General features: G+C 32.4%; 1 protein-coding gene across 1 annotated transcript in view; it reads left to right on the forward strand.

Moving 5' to 3' along the window:
• Positions 1–334: 334 nt before the first annotated feature.
• Positions 335–14,896, forward strand: part of LOC145329421 (uncharacterized) — a 48,855-nt gene continuing 34,293 nt past the window's right edge. Inside the window, exon 1 of the mRNA XM_080173537.1 lies at positions 335–521. Within this exon, the coding sequence (XP_080029663.1) occupies positions 498–521 (24 nt within the window). The 5' untranslated portion in view covers positions 335–497. The remainder of the gene's footprint in view (positions 522–14,896) is intronic.

A 14,896-nucleotide genomic window follows, 5' to 3' on the forward strand; every position in this document is an offset into this window, starting at 1 on the left:
AACTTTCCTTGGACCTACAAGAACATTTACTGTAAAGAGTAATCGTATTGGTGAAGCGTTTTGCGAGATTTTAAGCTACTTACAGATAGAAACCCACACACACACACATGCAGTTACTATGGTCTGGTTTGTATTTTATTACGGTGAAATCTGTGGGTCTTTAGTGTTTACTCTTTCATATAAAAAGAGGAGAAAGACAATAGGAGGGGTTAATATTCGCCTCCGGGGGTATTGCATATTATCATCACGGGGGGGGGGGGGGGATAAGGGGGCTACAACAACGTTGGTCTAAACTCCAAAGCCACCATATGAATTATTTCAGTTGCCAAAAAATCATTAAAATCCGAACAGCCAACAAACTATACATCTGAATAAAAATAATTACACTTACGTGATATTGTCATTTTCCTTACCCCTTCCCCATCCCCATCCTCCTGCAAAGCTTACAGTGAAAAAGTGCTGATTTTCTATATCATCCCTAGCTGGACTTTTCTAAAATGGTCGGAATCAGTTCAAATCGGGTAAGAAATGATTTCTATTTGTTAAATTTTTAGGATATGTTAACAATTCACTGTTGTAAAATTGCCCAAAAGTTTTTTCCTGCATTTTCTCCCAAGAAGGAACAGTTGGGATTTCGTTTTTTTACTTTACAGACATGTTAATAAATGTTACTAGCTTAATAAATACGAAAACATAAATAATTTTTGTTAAATCTGAAAGACCTTTGGGGACCAGTGCCTATTAAATTTGAAGCCATTGTGTTAAAAATTGAAATAATTAGGCGTGTTCTTTCAAAGTGCTTTTTATAGAAATGGGGTTAATTTTTTGTTTATTAAATTCGGGAAGGTTAGGTTAGGTTATACCATTATTATCCATATTTTATTAAAGCCATTAGTCAATCAAACCCTTGAAATTCACCTAACCCTGCTGCGCTACATAGTACTGGATATAACCTAACCTGACCTGACCAAAAGAAACCGACGAAAATTTATCCCCTTCCCTTATTTTCAATTGGATTTAAGTGCTCTACAAGGCGCCTTGCCTACAAGCAGAACTCAATCGGCTTGATGCAGTGATCTTTTGCTGCAGACGGAGTAGCTGGACAAAGTGTCTCATAAATCAGCCATATGACGTTATAAAATGAGAGAGATGAGAGGAGAAGTGGAGAAAAAAAACCTTTTTAAAAAAATGGATAATCCCTCATTTTTATGACGTCACAAGGCTGATTTTCTTAGACACTTTTTCCATCTACTAGACGTACCGACAGACATCGTAAACGATAAATAGTTTACTTTTCCTATATTTTCTTATTTGAGCATTCTTGCTTTAATAATATTTGGGCAAATTTTCGTCGATTTTTTATATCATAAAATACTAATAGTGATTTGTGCTTTATTGATTAAAGTACCCTTAAATCAGTTAACTGTGTGTCCAGTATGGTATCGTAAACGGCTGTAACAAGCAAGAAAATATCCTTAAAAAATAATTATTTTTATTTGTGTTATCAATAGATATAAAAGAACTAGATCTCTACTAATTAAATTAGACTAATAAGAACAAAGTGAAGGAACAATACGGACATATTATTGGTTAGAAAATAAACACATTTTTGTACAAAATAACAGTTTTTTAATTTTTATCCAAAATTCTGTTATAAATAGTTGAACTTCTTAGAATTAGCATTCGGTAAAATCGTCCAAACATTTCTAGGCTCGTATTATTGTAATGAATCAGAAATGATTAAACATAAACAAATGTGTTTGTCTGCTAGAAAATCCTTTTAAAGTTGAACATATTATCGTGTCTGATAGCCCATTTAGGGTTATTTTGTGTTATTCATTTATATTTATGTAATATTTAATACTAGCTACCATGCCCCCCAGAGGCCTCTAGGGGTATTTTTTTTTGGGGGGGGGGGAGTGAAACCCTCAATATTAAATTTAAGTTTGAAAAGAATAAGTAAAAAAGATTGGTGAGAGGGAATTTTTTTCTAAAGCGATTTATCTTGGGAGGGTGGTGGTACCCTACCCCCAAATAGCTATAACCCTTCACAGGACCAATGAAAAGCTACATTGTAAAGGAGAACCATATCTGTTCAGCAACTTGCGAAATCCTTTCATACAAAGAGAAAGACATCCTATTACTTTTATATAAGTTACTTTATGCTGAAAACGTTTTGCCATTTCTTAAAGCGAATTTATTATTACAAATTGTAGATTTTGTAATTCTGATAATTGAGTTGGTCACTAAATGAATTGTAGAGTTGTAACGTTGATTTTGAATTATTTTTAATTTCATTGCTTTCATAAAACTTATTATCGAAGGATTTTATTTCATTTTCTTGTTAGAAGGGGTTAGTATATTTTTTCCGTTATACCTCCCCAAAAGCAGTCATACAGACAGATTCCAGTTATTTTAGTAACATAATAACTACCCCACTTCGAAAATGATTCATTTTTTTACGGCAACGATTTGCTAGCGTTATAAATGGCGCAGCTGATTTCTATATTTCTATTAATTAGTTCTGTAACTGAAAATTTAAAAGTAGTGCAGAGCAAAAATAAAAAATGGTACCCAAAGTTTTATAACCGAATTTTATAAAATATTTGATGTAAACTTTAGATACTAAATGAATTTTGAACTAGCGGCCTTTAGGGGCAAATGAGATGTGGGAGGGGGGGGGTTGTTAAATACGCCTCCCAATCATTTTTTAAATTTTTGTTTTAATAAGGCAGGTGAGGTAGTCAACCACCCAATCAATGAGTTCATTTTTTCATGGGGGGGGCATAATTTTTTTAGGGGCGGTTTCTCTTAAAAGGGTGGTGGTACCCTCCCATAAAATAGCTAGTTATAAACCTTCCCAAGACCTATAAGGAGCTACACTGTAGAGGTAAGCAAAATCGGTTCCGTGGATCCACACACACACACACAGACAAACAAACAGACAGATACTGATCCTGTTACTTTTATATACGGATTAACGATTGACCAAGTAAATCATAGAGTAGAGATGCTTATAGGTTAGAATATTCTGCTTTCAAAACAGATGAGTACATCTCATTTCCTCCATGGCGTTGGGACTGTCGGATTGAGTAACGGACGGACGGACAAAGATGATTATAGAGTATCTTTTCTGCTAACTAATAACAATTTTCTTTGTATTTGTGTCTACTATTCTGCTTAATCCATCATTCCATCAATTTAGTGAACGAGAGATAATTATTTCTTTCACTAGAGCGATACAATTGGCAAAATGGGAATAATAAATCATCACTAGAATGTCAATATCCACAATTCGAAAGCGCAGCTTACCAGAATAAGAGGAAAAGATCTTTATATAAAAATAGCACAATGTCTATATGTGTGGTTGTGTGTAAGTGACGGAAAGGATCTTGCTAACTGTCCAACCTATATGGTTCTTCCTTACAGTGAAGCTTCTCATAGATCTAGAGAAAGCTTAAAACTATTTTGAGGGTTGGTATCACAACCTACATAGTAGCAATGTGTATATTCTTAGATAAAACAATTACTAAAAGAATATTGAAAAAAATGTAGCTTTCAAATTGTTTGAAATTAAGAATAATTGATTACAGAGTTGCTACGCATTAAAGATTAAAGTTTGCAAAATTGGCTGTCCGATTCACTGTAAGGACATATTCTAATTATAGAAAAGCTTCGCCATTAAAAAACTGATAAATCAAAAAAAAATGTGCTTACTCTTGTAACTTGGCACATACAATGATATATTAACTTTTGTTCAAGATATCTAGATCACATTTCAAAATTTAAAAAGCAAACTAAAAAAGGATGACAACATCTATAAAAGCGAAGCTCTAGAAAAACAATAATTCAGATAGAGTGTCAAATCTAATAAGCATAACATTAATTTGGAAGTCTAAACAAAATATACATAATTTTGTTGCAAAATTGTGTAAATACAGGATTTTGTTTAAGGACATACTTACATTTTTAGAACTACAATTTAAGGATATACTTTCATTCTTAGGCTTTTATTATAGAGATAGGACGGATCGACCCTAATTTTAGAAAAGCTTTGCTTTTAAAAATTAAAGAAGTGTACAAAATATTCACGTTTGAAGCTTTACTATATTATTTTGTGTTAGTCCATCCATCCGTACTACCGTAATGGATATCTCATATAGTTAATTTAGACATATTAGAATCTTCCTATCGATTTCAAAGTTCAAACATTGCAAAAATGATTCCTATAACGGTAAACATAATTTAGAAAGAGTAACAACTCTATAACCATTACGAGAAAGTCCTATTGGTTGTTGTTTTGGAATTTTTATTGTTATTTTTTTTAGTTTTAATTCCTCGGAAGATAAGGCACCCGACCCGGTATTAATCGAAGTATTTCATTAAAAGGTACTCCTAAAGCAAAACCAAAAAGAGTTACGTCTATTTTAGGCTGAAATTATCAATTTTGAAATAGACTTATAGACTTTCTGAAATAAATTATATAGTTGCTGCTGATTTTTAATACATGCTGCTAAAAGAATCACAATTTCAAGTTGGAAATCGATTGGACAATTCTATCATGCCTAAGTTAACGATAAAAGCATTTTGTTACTGTCAGAAAGTCAGAGGAACGTGCGGACGTGCACACCGACCCTGTATGTAGGGAAAAGTCGCGTTTAAAAATAAAATAGAACATAATGTTCCCTTTAAATGACACCTTTTTTTTGTTTCAAGTATCAGGGTAAAGGAATAGGTAAATAGTTAATAATTAAAACCACCGGCATTTTTCCTCAAAAATAGTAGCTACACAATAAAAAAAAAAGTAAAAATAAAGGGGGGGGGGATGATTTCTCTTTGGAGGTTATTGGTACCCTCCCCCAGAATAGTCATAAACCTTCCTAGTATTTATGGCAAGCTATGAAAAGGAGAACCATATCAGTCCAGCGAGATCCATCGGTAGACACAGATAGACAGATAGACACCATTTTATTTTTGTATAAAGATTACCATATTTACCGTCTGTGCTTTGCAATAAAAAAAAATAAAAAAATTGGCGACCAGACTGAGAAATTATACAAAAATAGGATTTCATTTCAATTGTGGTGACAAAAGATTTTTATGTTTTGTTTTAATTTCCATCCATCAAATTATTGGCGAGCAATATGAAATTAATTATTTATATTCTTCACACACGGTAATTAAAACTTTTTACTTATAATTTGTAATACAAAAGAATTTATTTTTTGGCAATTTTTATTTGCTTTTTATTAGGTTAGGTTAATAAAGTGTGGATAAAGCCCTGACTGTTATTGCCCCCACGCCCCTAGCATCTATTTCTTATGTATTCGAAGTTTAAAGGAGGGGGCTAACCCAAGGCTTAAATTTGAAGATAAATTATCCTAAAAGATCCCAGGAGAAGCGTCACAAAAAACGACAACTTAAGACCAAAAAGCGTCCTTTTACTGTTAAATTGATGAAGCGAAGCGCCTAAACTTTTGATCTTAACACCCTCCTTAGCTGGCTGTTTTAGGGGTGTATCAACGGGTTGTAGACCCTTGACAAGTTGAGTGTTCAGGGGTTTAAAGGGTGTATCCACCCCCCTTTTAATTTGCACCTTTTGCACGCCTCTGGTTTGTACAGTACAAGCTATTAAAATGCAATTACCCTCATTAAACAAGGATCAAAAATCAGTCATTAGAAAGCGAAAAACTAAGACTTGTTAAAATTAATGAACATTGAAGGGATAGGCCAATAGCGTGTACCTGGGGGTGTAAGCAGTGTCAATTCTCCCCCCCCCCCCCCCCAACTCCCCATAATATAGAAATGTGGTATTTCTGCTCCAAATTTTTTCACCACAATTTCGTGTCAAAACCATATGCACGCCATTGCTAATAACCATGTACAGATAAAGCTTTTAGACAAAGGTTGAACAATAAAATGGTCGGATTTCTGTATTGAAAACCGGTTATTGAACCAAAGTCATGGAATGCTTTTTAAGCTTTTTTTAGCTAAACCCTTGAACGAATAAGTTATCAATTTAAGGCCTTTCATAGGGCCCTGCATCGGCTTTAACCACTTTATATTTAGAGTCTTGGGGGATTTTTTTTGCTATTTTTATGTTCTTTTCTTCATCCTTCGTTAACAAAGCCAATAAATTCTAGAGGCCCAGTCCAAAAGTGTGGAATAGTATAAAAGTTAGTTTAATAGGTATACAGTGTTTTACATTGTCAGGGGGAGGGTACATTGGACTATGAATAGATTATATAGGTACCAAAAGCAATGTTATCTTAATCGTTGGTTCAAAGATTTTGGGGACTGTTATTGAATTTTAATCGGTGGGTTCCAAACAAGCAGTTTTCAAACTGTAATATTTACAGACTTGAACGGACGGACGTCAATTGTAGATTTGCTTTGCACTTTTAATCAAACACAAATTAATAGAAAATATGTTTGTTAGTATTATAAGTGGTTAATATGATTATACATATATTTTAAGTAGATAGGTAGGTAAGCAAGTATAATAGATTCATCATTAGATTCTGCAGAAATCTCATTATTGTCATTCTCTATCACCTCCCCCCTTTCAAATTCTATCCCATCATTATCCTTCAATTAATCATAATTAAACAAATAATTTAATATTCAGAAAGGGTAATTTTTTTCCATCATTGATTTTGAATTTGAATTTATTGTCCATTGTCTTATCCCTTAAAATCCCTGACTATTAACAAGTTTGTAAATAATTTGATGATTTCTAAAAAATATAATCTATTTGTGTGTAAAAATTATAATCTGCGTTATATCAGAGATTCAGGAATATGTAGTTGGTCATTTTCAATATAAAACAGTCTTTTTGGTTACACACTTACCTTGAAATAAATTAATTATTAATTTATATTTTTGTATCAGATTTTTTATTGTAGTTATTTTGATGAAACAATTATACTGTAATTTGGTCTTAATCTTCAACCATTAATAATTCAAAAAAAAGGTTTTTAAGGCATGTTTGCTTTTTTCTTAAATAAATCGAAGATGACTAAAGTCCCTCAACAGATTATGACGTCATACGATATAATAGCCAATGAGAGGCCAGTATACACTGTAATTGACCAATGAAAAAATTTATGCTGCTTATTCATTGGTTATTTTGAGGGACTTTAATCATCTTCAAATAAATCTCCCCAGAGCAATGAGAAAAATAAGATATTAATGATTGAATCCTTGAAGGGGTAAGTGGGTTAAATTAAGCAATAATGTTGTTCTATTAAAAAAACCTGCATTTAAGTAAAACAGAATTAGGCCTTTATGATATTTGACTTTAAGAAAGATTAAGTATTCAACTAATGTTATTGAGGGAGAACATGTTCGAATAAATTTATTGTAAAAAAAAGTCTTAAAACCTTTCACATTCATATTTTGTGGCCATACTGATTGACCGATGGACCAAATGAATTACATAAATCACTGAAAATCTTCACAAAATATTTTGCCGTGTTTCTCAAATAGCAGCCGGGTAATTGACATTTCCCCTATAGCGTTATGGATTTGCGTACAGACGGTCAACGTACATTACAGAGTAGTTTCACTACTAAAAAAACAAAATTCTGACTTTTCATAAATGTGGGTGTGCAAATTTTAATCTTTCATTGTCCCATCTCCTCAACCCTAACGTTCATGTTATGATTAATGATTTTAGTAAAGTGATTAAAATGGAAACATTAGTTTTGGTAACTAGATCAGGAAGGTCGTTAGCTAAAAAAAGCGATGCTTATCTATAATTAGGGTAGGTCCGTCCGTCCATAACAATTGGTTCTTTTCGTAATTTAGGCATGTTAGAATTGTCCTATCGTTTTTAAACTTTGCATGAAAATTCCTGTAAATGCTAGGTACGATTTATAAAGTGTAGCAACTCTATAAACGATCCCAGAAAGTCCGTACATCAATTTAAAGCAGTCTGTTTTTTTTCAGGGTTTTGCCAAGGTAAAGGCAGGAATTTATATTTTCTTGGTGGTTTTGACACCCTTCTTCCCCCCCCCCCCGCTACAACCCCTTTTCGCTTGGTTGGATGTGTTTATTCTTGTTGGTGAAATTAAAATTGATATTTTTTTGTTGAAAACATTGTAATCTTTTTAAACATTATATTTTTCATGTCTTTTATTTATACAAATTAATTCGCCCCTAGCCTTTGCTTCTGACAAAAGTGGCTAAGGTAGTGAAATTTATGGCTTTCAGGGAAAATTTACGAGTTGTCAGTAATAGTTATCGTATTATAGACAGATTTCCGTGGATATGAAAATTATAAATACAAAAGTGGTAATTTTGTTTATCCTAATCAATACTCAATCAATTGTTAAATCATTCAAAAAAATAATTACGAAAAAATACGATAAATAACTGTTCTGAGATCTTATTTGACACAAACAACCATACGATTACGCTCATCCAAATTCTTCATCCTATACATGGGCTGCTATTCAGCCAATCAATTCCAATTGAAAATGCCGCAAAATTTGATATTTTGTTGGAGTAACACTTGTTTGTTTTTCACGTAACTGAAGGGAAGTGGGTAAGAAGGGGGAGAAAAAAAAGGGGGTTGTAAGGAAAATTTTCTTATAGAATTGTTTGTCAGAATCACATTCCCTTTTCCCTGATCCTATAGAGTAATTAACACATTTAATCTACTTAATACTAGGCTTTTTATAAAAAAAAGTTCAATAGCCTTTTGCTATCCAAAAATAAATTTATAATTAGGCTAAATGAATTACTATCAAGAGCAATTGCATCCATAGCTGGCGCAGCAATAACAAGCTAATAGGAAACTGCAATAATATTATCTAAATTGTGAATGAGAAACTGTCTAGACATGCCACAGTTATTAGGAAGGGAGGGGACATTGGACTATAAATTACACTGGTACCCAAAGTTTTATAACTAAGTTATCTTATTCGTTGGCTCAAAAACTTTAATTACTTTTCTCGTATTCATTCGAATCCGGTGGATAGGAACCGGTTCTCATCCATACGAAAAAAACTATGTCTAGCATCGTATTATATCCAGCTTTCTACGAATATAAAAATGTACAATCATAAGATAAAACCAGTTTTTTAGCCCGTTTATAATACGATGCAAGAAATAACTATTCATGAACTGGTTGTTTCCAATCTAGTAGTGTCCAAACTTTTCAACCAATAATATTAATTTACAAACACGCATCGTCATATGTCTTATCCCATAATATCCCTGGCATTTATAGGAAAGCTTTGCTTAGAATAATGAGACGCGCCCTAATTAGTAATTACATGATTAAAAATAGATGAATAAATTAAAAATATATTCAGACAAAAATTAAATAATTGATTTTGGCGTCACCATGCCGCGTATAATGCTTGATAACGGCGGATTTTAAATGATTTTTGTTGTGACAATTTTTAATTATAAGCATGGATTTCGGTCGGTCGTTAGTTCTACCTTTTGACAAACTGGCACACGTGCAAACAAGTAAAACAGCAAAAAATCTAACTATATTATAAAGTAGAATGATATCATTATGCCTAGCTGTACGTTGGTTAAACCTTAATTTCTTGACAACCTTGGCTCTGCTTTTCATGGAATTCCCATATTAGTCAAACGAAGATTTTAGGCTAAAACGATGAAGGCTAATCTAATAATATAAAGTAGTAAGCGTTTTTTGGTGTAGCTGTGTTTAGTGCCTTAGGAAAATGGGAATAGATGTCACCGCTTTTGACCTACCTATTCTATTGACGTCATAGTAAAGGGAAAGAGAAATGGAAGAGGGAAAGAACCCCCTAGAAATGGGTATAGGGGTATTTCCTGAAGTCAATAAAATAAGTATTCTAAAAGCAGTAACATCTATCCCCATTTTGCTAGGGCACTATAGACAGCTAGGTTTTTTTGTCCGAACCTTAAGACCTCATATAACTACTGAACTGATTGGGTTATCTACTCTAGTTAAACTTTACATATGTCCAGTGATGGTTTTAAGCTATTTTATTATCAGATTCAAGTCTTCTGGTGGGTTTAACCTATTTTCCTAGCCCCTCTGTTCCTTCAAATACAGAACCCCTAGATTTTGGAGGCGTAACAACTAAATTAAAATTTAGTAATGAGAGAAATACTAATAACAGATACATAAATACGGGAAGACAGAAAAAGTAATAATGCAAATTCTAATATGTCAAGAAGATCTTCACACAAAAAATTAATAAAGTTTTTCTTATAAAATCTACGTACAAACAGACAAAGTCAGTTAAAGAAGAGATGAATTGTAAGTTCACTACAAAAAAATATATAACGTTTTTTTTAAATAGTAGCCTATAATAAGTTTTTGGTCCCAAAACGTTTTTGATGACTTACGGACATTTGATGTGATAAGAAAAGTTGCTATTGAAATGTACAAGTTTGGTGGCGTGCGATAGGGGGGTGTAGAGGGGTGTCAGCTTCCCTCTTAAAATTGGTAAGGGCTCCCTAATTTATTTCCACCACCCTGGTAACCAACTGTGCACGCCACTGTACAAAATTCAACCATTAAAACTGGATCGTATAGACCTGACAATTTATATGTGATGACTGGGCAGTTCTTACCAGCGCAGAACTTCACTAACATCAGGGAGGGAGGGATCATTGCACTGGAAATAATACTTTTGTACCCAAAGTTTTATATCCACCTTATCTTATTAGTTGGCTCAAAGGCTTTAATTAAGTTTTTAGCGGTTGCTTCTAAACTTTTTAACCTATAAATATAATCTACAAAATGTATATTTTGTTCATCATAAAAAAATGTATATTAATACATAATTCATTGTCTTATCCCTTAAGTTCCCTGACAATGACAAATCAAATTAAAAACCATTTTTTTTAAATCATAAAAACTTGGTTACTATGGTTGGTTGGGAAGTAAAAAATTAATTGAAATATTTCAAAAAAAAGAATGATAACATCCATAAAAGTAATTCTCTTAAATAAGACGGTAGGGCAAAAGAACATTAACACTTGTAGAGTGTCCGAACTTGATTAGCAGAATGTAAATGTATAAGTCAAAACCTAACGCTTATGATATTGCACCTTGTTGTCCTAGGTATCAATTTTTTTGTTGTCGAAAAAGTTTAAAAAAATTCACTTGGAGCTACGGAGTTCAAAATCTATAGGACAATTCTAGCATGCATAAATTTACGATAGTTGCCATCCTTTACTGGTGGAAAAACGGACGTACAGAATCCTTTTTTTGAAAATCAACTTTTAAAAATACGAAAAAAATACCCAGTCAAAAATTAAGGAAATCTCAGTCGATTCAGGGGTTAGCGAGATATTAGCGGACAGACCGACAAACATCCTACCTCTTTTCCATTAAAGTATACATTAATGTTTGAAACAAAGATATGCCTAATTAAATAATTAAATAACAGTTTTATGTAAATTTTGTTCCATAAATAATTCTGGGAAAATGTGTATTAAAAATTTACCTCTATCATCATTCATCAACTCTTTTTAATTATATATTACGAGCGGCTTCGCCCCTAGAGGCCTCTAGTGGCACTTTAAATATTTTTTTTGTTCAAGTCTATACGATACCTCTTTATTGCTTTCAAATTCTACGATACCTCTTAATTATGTTTCGATCAAGTCTCTCAAATATTTAAAAACAATACCCTCCCCCAAAGTAGTTATAAACCTTCCCGGGACCTATGGGAAGCTACCCTGTTAAGGAGAACCCGATCGGTTCAGCGGTTAGCAAGATCCTTTTGTACAGACACACAAACAGACATCCTGTTACTTTAGTATAAGGATACCAGCAGCTACACCCCTAGCATCTAGGGGCTTTGTATTCGAAGGAGCAGGGAGGGGCTAAAGAAATAGCTAATAATCATCCCAGGAATTAAATCTAATAATGATAAAATAGCCTAAAACCATCACAGGACCTGTGTGAAGCTTTTCTAAAATAAAATACCAAATTAGTTAGTGAGATTTTTAGCTTAATAACCTATTTTGGATGGTGTTATTCTCGTTACGAGTATTAAATCTGTGCTTAATAGGACACTACATCTCAAAATAACTTTTCATGTTAAATTTAGTAGAAATGCTTTTTATTAAACGAAGATTTTTCTTTAGTCCTGGTAGGCCCGTCCCTATATTAGAATTGGCATATTGATGTAAAACTTTACACTGTGATGTCTGTTTAGGTCTATTAAAAACATATTGATGTTTTAAAACTTTTTAAAAGCCATTTTAAAACTTTTTTCAAAATAACTTTATAACTAAAAATCTAAGTTTTGGAAATTCCTTTCAAGAAAAGAATATTTTTTTGGAAAGATAGAAATTAATCTTTCTTTACAGTTAAACCTTTATACAATTGTAATATAAATTACATGTAATTACAAACATTTTAATTACTATTTGTAGTTAATCATAGTAATATTGTTTTACATTTTTATACAAAAATAGAAAATAAATATTTCTTTGTTATTGCTGCGGCGTAGCTTATTATTATTACTTTTACAATTATCTTTTAATTGCTTTCATCAAAAATTTAATTTATGTAATCGCCATTGTCCAAAAAAATTAAATCACAATCCAGGATGCCTGAATGTTTGTCTGTACCAAAAAAATCTAGCAAACCTATGGGAATGTCCAGTACATATTACTAAACCTAATCTGAACTAACATAAAGTAATAAACTAAAGAACGAAAAACTTACTCACACCCAAATTCATTTTTAAAATACGTGGGGTAGAGGGCTTATGTGCTCAAAAAGGCACTTTGAGAATTTATTTTCTCTTTTCAGAATTGAGAAGACTAGAGTTTAAATTTTAGATTGTTGTACATACCCAATGATGATACACAAAATTACCCCTTCTGTAGATTACAATTAATGGTTGAAACGTTTATCATTCAACTTAATGAACTCGCCAATCAAAATTCAACAAAATTCCCCAAAGTTGTCAAACAAACGAATAAGAAAACGTTATTATAAATCTTTGAGGAATAGTGTAATAAACAGCCCAATATCCCCCCTCCCACCCTTCAGATAACTGACGATTTGCTTGATAGCTGTTTTTCTTACTTTTTGCAGCTGCCGAGCACTAAATGAATTAGGTCAGCCTCAATGCTGATGAATATATGCTACTGCAGATGACTCTAATTGTTGTAACGGAATATTTTCTTTGTGTCCTGTTAGCTCTTATTTTGCTAATTAACCAACATAAAATAATTACACTTATATATCATATTACATATAAAAATAATTGTCCACTTTGTAAGGAGGGGGGAGGGAGGAGGTTGGTAGTGGGACAAAATCCTTTGATCTATCAATCATGATATAATTACTCTAAAGGGGGGGATCATGCATTAAATTTTATAAACATGCCAAAAACATTTTACAGGCGTTGCCTTAGTAGTACAGCAGCTACTCTATAACTAGACTGAGTAAATTCGTATAATAGTTAATTACATAGAAAATATTTTTCTATTCTGCTTATTGGCATTTTTAAATTATAAATTGTTCATAATTAAATGAGTTTTTATTGTATAACATTCAGTGGTTAATTGATAATGTTATAAATAGGGACGTCCAAGCTTTTTTTTGATGGGTTATTTTTTTTTATTTTGTGGTGGGTAAATTAATAAGGAGTTTCAAATTTTGAACGTCTGTGATGCTGAAATATTTGCTTTATTAAGTTTCAATTTATTATAAGATATTCATATTTTTACTGGTTAATAATCTATCATTATTATTTTATTTATAAAGATGTTATCTTGTTTTTGCTGTTCTGTTTATGGACATGGCGGTCCTTGTGATTTTATATGCTTAATAACCATATCGGAGTAATTAAAACCAAAGGGTTGCAAGATTGAGTCTCTAAAACAATCAAGTCAAAAAGAAGCGCAGCAATAACATGGTAACAGTTTTTTGGTGATATATAAAACTTCTTTTGATTTGGCATACATTGTCGATGAATCATTTTATTTATAATACAAAGTAGCTTGACGTCTGTCCGTCCATCTGTCTGTCTGTCTGTCCGTCTGTCTGTCTGTCCGTCTGTCTGTCTGTCCGTCTGTCCGTCTGTCTGTCCGTCTGTCCCTGAAGATCTCGGTAACCACTGAATCGACCGAATTCTATTCTTCAGGGAATATACCTACTGGTCCTGTGGGGGTTTTAGGATATTTTCTTGGGGCTTGGGACACCCCCAACCCACCCCCCCCAAAAAAATTTAAAAAATACCCCTCAATTTTTTTTTTGATGACGCAGATGATGAAGATCCACCACATGTACTACATTTTTTTTTAATTACCTCTTGGGGCAAATCCCCTAGAGGCTAGGGGCGAAGCCGCTAGTAAAAAGTAATCTAGCTTTTATATATATAAGGTCAGCCCGTACGTCCCTAATGGCTAGCTTTTATTGTTAGCATTTTAGAATTGAATTGTTTAATTTTCAACTTTGGCAATCCTAAAAATAATCTTGTTTTTAAGCAGTTTTGCAACAAATTTACATACAATTTGTTTAGACTTATTCGTTTATATTCTGCTTATGAAGCACTTACACGAAGTTTTAATGTTCGTTTTTGCTACCGCTTCAAAGCTTCGCTTTAATGGATGTTGTCATCCTTGTTAACATGATTTCTTAAATTGTATTGCAATCATATCAACCTATCTTTAAAAACAATCCTATTTTACACAAAAGCATGATTGATATATGTGTATGTATCAACAGATATCGTAAACTTTTTTCTCTAAAAATACAAATTAATTATACCTAAATGTTAAATCAATAGTAAAGATAAAAAAAATATATAAAAGAGTTATAGAACAATTTTTATATAATTAAATTTTTTTGGTTCTGGTTTAATAAAAATAAATATTTGATATTGGTTTTTAAAAACCATCAATTTTTCTCAAGAAA

Source organism: Acartia tonsa, chromosome 10 (assembly GCF_053477335.1).
Source record: "Acartia tonsa isolate MP-2025a chromosome 10, ASM5347733v1, whole genome shotgun sequence".
NCBI lineage: Eukaryota > Metazoa > Arthropoda > Copepoda > Calanoida > Acartiidae > Acartia > Acartia tonsa.